The 5,319-nt window shown below is 52.4% G+C and overlaps 1 protein-coding gene across 1 annotated transcript in view; it reads left to right on the plus strand.

Annotated features, from left to right (window-relative positions):
- LOC107213832 (netrin receptor UNC5D-like) overlaps nt 1-5,064 on the plus strand; it is a 47,921-nt gene extending 42,857 nt beyond the window's left edge. Inside the window, exons 12-14 of the mRNA XM_033519396.1 lie at nt 380-544; nt 2,139-2,317; nt 4,214-5,064. Coding sequence (XP_033375287.1) covers nt 380-544; nt 2,139-2,317; nt 4,214-4,415 — 546 coding nt within the window. The 3' untranslated portion in view covers nt 4,416-5,064. The remainder of the gene's footprint in view (nt 1-379; nt 545-2,138; nt 2,318-4,213) is intronic.
- Nucleotides 5,065-5,319: the final 255 nt, after the last annotated feature.

A 5,319-nucleotide genomic window follows, 5' to 3' on the forward strand; every position in this document is an offset into this window, starting at 1 on the left:
CTCAGAGGGAAATTCCTAATTCCTTTGGGGTGGAGAAGGGAAGGATGCCAGGGCCAGGACAGTTCTTTGTGCCTTTCCTTGGATTCTGGTTACAAGGTGATTCCAAGGAGACACAGAGAGGGCAATGGGGAGGAAGTGAAGGCATATTTAAGTGTCTTTAAGAATGTTTTGTAAGAGTTTCCCATTACTCATTGCCCCAGATGAGCCCTGAGCTCTCGGTCACTGCGACACCTCGGTGTCCATGAACGCAATCCTCACTTTCTGGCTTTGTGCTGTTTGGGGCTGGAGGGGACGTGGCTGAGCTGTCCCCAGCAGAGCAGGACGTGGCTGTTTCCCCCCCGGCCGTGTCCCCTGTCCCTGACGTGTCCCCATCCCGCAGGAGGTGCCGTTCTCCCGCGTGTGGCGCGGCAGCCCCCGGCCCCTGCTCGGCGCCTTCTCCCTGGAGCGCTTCAGCCCCGCCACCAGCCAGCTGTGCTGCACCGTGTGCGTCCGGCAGCTGCAGGGCCACGAGCAGCTCCTGCACGTCCAGACCTCCGTCCTCGAGGTAACAACGCCTTGGGCAGCCCCTGCTCTGTGGGGATGCTCACGGAACAGAATCCCGGGGTGGGATGGGTTGGGTTGGGTTGGGTTGGGTTGGAAGGACCTCAAAGCCCACCCAGTGCCAACCCTGCCAGGGGCAGGGCCACCTTCCACCATCCCAGGTTGTTTCAAGCCCCTTGGACCCTTCCAGGGACGGAGCACCACCTCTCTGTGCACCAGTTCCCTCCCTGGTTCTGTCTTTTCCTCGTGTAGGTTTTGCTCAAAGCTGGAATCAGTCTTTAAAGCCTTGCAGATCCCATTTCCAGCAGAAATCGAGGCACAGACACAGCAGCACTAACAATAATTTATCAGTAATTTAATGATTTATTGTTTGAGTTGGTGGTTGCAGTTTTCTAACGAGAAGTTCTTGCAGAGCTCTGAGGGTTGGGGACGGGGGTACAAACTGTGTCTCGTGGGGACTGGGCCCTGCTCGTGGCTAAAAGAAATCAGAGCTACAGCTGAGCAAGCTGCTGCTCTGTCAACAGCCATGAGAATTCAGCAGCTGCGCTTTTTTAGGTTACTGAGCATCTTTGTTGATTAATCCGGATTAATGGTTCTGGATTAGAGCTCTACACCCATAAATGCTCTGAGCAGGGAGTGCAGCAGCTGGACAAGAGCAGCACGAGCATCATCCTGTGTAAAAACTCCTCAGAACTGGCCAAGTGCTTTCTGCTCCTTTATCCTTATTTCATGAAACCCCTCTCTGTGTCTCCAGCCCCTGCTGCTGCTGCTGCTGCCTTGCTCTCCTTCTCTGCTGTGTTTTTAAGGGCCCTGTCTGTACACAAGTCCCCAGAGCATGTTCCAGTTCTGCTTCAAGCAGATTTGCTGCTGTGGAAAGCTTTCTCATGCCTATCTCCAGCAGTGATTGAAGAGGGAGGATAATTTGACTGCAAAATAAATCTGTAAGTGACAACTCCCCCCCGGAGCTGCTCCGTGCGTGACAATCCCCGGAGCGCCCGGGTCGCTGTGTTTATCTCACACGGGCAGGGCAGGAGCATCTCCTGCTCTGCATCTTGAGCAGAGCCCGGGGCAGAGCTGCAGCACCCAGTGCCGAGCCTGGGGATGTGTCACAAACGTTGGATGGAGGCTGCACCATCACTGCTGGTTGGTATTGATGCTGTGTCACTCTCCGATGAGTAATGCACTGAAATTTGACTCTGTTATGCAAGACTGGTGTGATTCCACGGGAAAAGAGGGGCCAGATCCACAAGGACCTGGATTCCAGAGAGGCTGGGAGAGCTGAGGTGCTTACAGAATTCAGGTGTTTAAAAAAGCCCAAAGAAAGAAACATAAATTTGTGTGTCCAGGGGTTTAATCAATTAAAGATTTAGAAAGCCAGCACTACTCTGTAACAGAAAAATAACCATAAAAGAAAACTCGTGGAAGGAAAATGACAGCATTTTAAAGGTTTTTATGTGCAAATCCTTGTGACGTTCTAGGTGTTCTTTCACAAATCACAAAAGCACCTCTTAGCTCAGTCATTTTCTGTTGTCAATTCAAGCAACAGGAGGAATCCGAGGTTTGATTCTTTCCCTGCTTTGCCTTCCCGTTCCCTGCAGGCCGAGAGAGAAAACATCACCTTCTTTGGGCACGAGGACAGCGCCTTCCCTGCCCAGCTGGGCCCCAAGGCGTTCAAGATCCCGCGCTCCATCCGGCAGCGCATCTGCGCCACCTTCGACACGCCCGGCGCCAAGGGCAAGGACTGGCAGCTGCTGGCCCAGAAGAACAGCATCAGCAGGTGATGGCACTGATGGCACTGATGCCTTCAGCTCTGGCTTGGGGATTTCCCAGGCTCTGCACTGCCCCAGGCTGTGACTCTGAGCCCCACATAAAGCGTCAGCGAGTTCTCCTCACTTACAGCCACACCAAACCTGCTCCAGCCCGAGACCAAGGACACCGTGACAGCCTCAGGCCCAAAAAGTGTAACCAGCAGTGAGCTGAGGAGAGCAGACTGGGAGGGTGGCACTTCCCAATCTTCCCAATCTTCATAATCTTCATAATCTTCATAATCTGTAATTGGACAGTTCATCCCAATATGGAAATGGACCAAAACTTATAAAAATGTGAAAATTCATGGCTCAGAGTCCACCTTGGGTCCACCTTGGGTCCACCTTGGCTGGAGCCACAGCCAGGCTCCTGCACTGCCCAAGGTGCATCCTTTGAAGGCTTTTAACAAATCCCCACTTTATTCCTTTTCCTCCATCCAGCCTCAGTTCCAGGGAGCCTCCCAAGGCATCAGCAGCGCCCTGGGCAGGGGGGCTTGGCCCTGGAGCAGGAATTATCGGCTGTTCAGGGTTGGTTTGCTGCTGTCAGGGCTGTGGGTGAATTAAGGGCTCTCAGGACTCCTTTCAGCTGCTCAGAGCTGTCAGCTCCTCCTGCTGGGCTGGACATTCTTCTGTCCACCCTCAAGGCTGCAGGAGGATTTTGTCCATCATGGGAACTGTTGTTCAAACCACTTAGGAGGCTGCACATCCCCCCCCGACAAATCTCCTTGGCTCTCATGGGTGCATTTCCTATTCCAAAATGAATCCTGCAGATTTTTATATTTTTTTTAAGGGAAAGACATCTTTAAAAGAGACAGTTGTGCTCTAGTGTTAGGAGTAATAATATTATGATGATTAAAACTGAAAGATGCTGTAAAAACCAATTTACTTCTTACTTTGCTTTTTCTGCTTGGCTAAATTAAATTGGTGGAGGCAGCTCCCTCACAAAAATATTTTCTGATTGTCACAAAACTCTATAAATATGTTCCCAGGAGGGCAGAGGAATGCTTAAATCAAGCAAAGTAACTTTCCATTGCCTTCTTGCTTTGCATGGGAACCTCAATAAACCTCATCTGACCCAAAGGAAAAAGAGTTTTGGATAAACCCAAAACTTTATTTTACCAAATTCTATACAAATCACCCCTGCAGGGTCCTGAAAATGGCACATTAACAAAACAGAAAATCACAGATAAAAGGTGGTGAGTCTTTGCATAAGCACAAGCATCAACTGCTGTAAATTCTTCTCCCTGTCAAATCCTTGCTATATTTCCTAGTGATGCTTCCCAGAAGGGATTTTCCCATCCCAGGGGCAGCACTGCTGGGCCTGGGCACACCCTGAGCTCGTGGTCACTGTCCCTGGGCTGGGCTGGTGCCACATGAGGAGCCGCCTGGGCTTGTGGTCACTGTCCTTGTGCTGGGCCTGGGGACACCCTGGGCTCGTGGTCACTGTCCCTGGGCTGTGCTGGGCAGGTGCCACACCCTGGGCTCGTGGTCACTGTTCCTGTGCCAGGCTGGGCAGGTGCCACATGAGGAGCCACCTGGGCTCGTGGTCACTGTCCCTGGGCTGGGCCTGGGGACACCCTGGGCTCGTGGTCACTGTTCCTGCACTGAGCAGGTGCCACATGAGGAACCACCTGGGCTCATGGTCACTGTCCCTGGGCTGGGCAGGTGTCACACCCTGGGCTCGTGGTCACTGTCCTTGTGCCAGGCTGGGCAGGTGCCACATGAGGAGCCACCACCTCCAGGGGTTCCTCAGCTCACGCCCCAGCTGTGCTGGAGGGGTTTTTCCCAAGCACGTGGATCGTGCTGGGTACAGGGCACAGCTGCAGCCCTGGCTGCTCCTCATCCCTCCTTCCCTCCCTTCCCTGCAGGAATCTCTCCTTCTTCGCTGCCCAGAGCAGCCCCTCCGCCGTCATCCTGGACCTGTGGGAGGCGCGGCACCAGCACGACGGGGACCTGGACTCGCTGGCCTGTGCCCTGGAGGAGATTGGAAGGACACACTCCAAGCTCTCAGACGTGGCAGAGCCCGAGCTGGAGGAGCCCGAGTTCCCCGGCAGCAGGAACGGGCTCTAGTCCCCCTGCCCCGCCAGGACGTGTGGCCAGCTAACCCCGAGCCTGGGCCAGGGGACTGCAGGGGTCGTGCCCGTGGGGATGGAACTCACCCCACGCCAGTGGCACTGGGAGGAGCAGAAGCAGCCCTGCTAAAAACCCTCCGGCCATGAGGAAATCAAGCTTCTCCCTGTCCTCCTCCACTTAAAATCCACCTTTTGGTGCCCCAAACAAAGCTGCACTTGTGCCAGTCCCGGGGCAGGAGGGAGAGAGACACAGAGCCATAAGAGGTAAATGTTGTTGTGTGTTTAGGAACAGTCATGTTCATGTAATGCCTAGTGAAAATCAACAAATAATGTTGGATATTCCGAGCCACCGGAGGTTAGTCCTGGTTAAAAGGTTTCTCACTTCGAGAGTGGTTTAAAATCCCATCACGTTGTCACTTTATGTCTGCTGCAGGAAAAAACTGAAAATTTGGCCTTATCCTGTTCAGATGTTTGAGGAATTAGAAGATCTCATCATTATTTCATATCATGTGTATTCCAAATAATTTGTTGTAAAAATTCAGCCCCTTAATGAATGTACATTTGCTGCAGAGCTTTGCTGCCTGCTCTGTCACCAAAATTCCAGAACAAACCCCTTCTCTCTGAGACTGGGGGGAGTGCACACGCAAGAGGAATTTTCTAATTTTCTACGTCTGCAAACTTTCTTAGTCAAAAACTGTCTTTGGGGGTGGATTTAAATAACCAAATAACACACGGGAAATTTCCAGCCCGATTTTAGCAAGTTGAGACATTTATTTTTATTACTTCTGGCTCTGTGGCTGAGCTGAAGGTGAAGGCAATCAGCACAGCTTCATTTTGGTTTGGCTTCAGATTGAAACCACAAACCCACACGGCGCTGCCAACACTGGCCTTGATTTTGTTGC

Source organism: Parus major, chromosome 22, assembly GCF_001522545.3.
Source record: "Parus major isolate Abel chromosome 22, Parus_major1.1, whole genome shotgun sequence".
NCBI lineage: Eukaryota > Metazoa > Chordata > Aves > Passeriformes > Paridae > Parus > Parus major.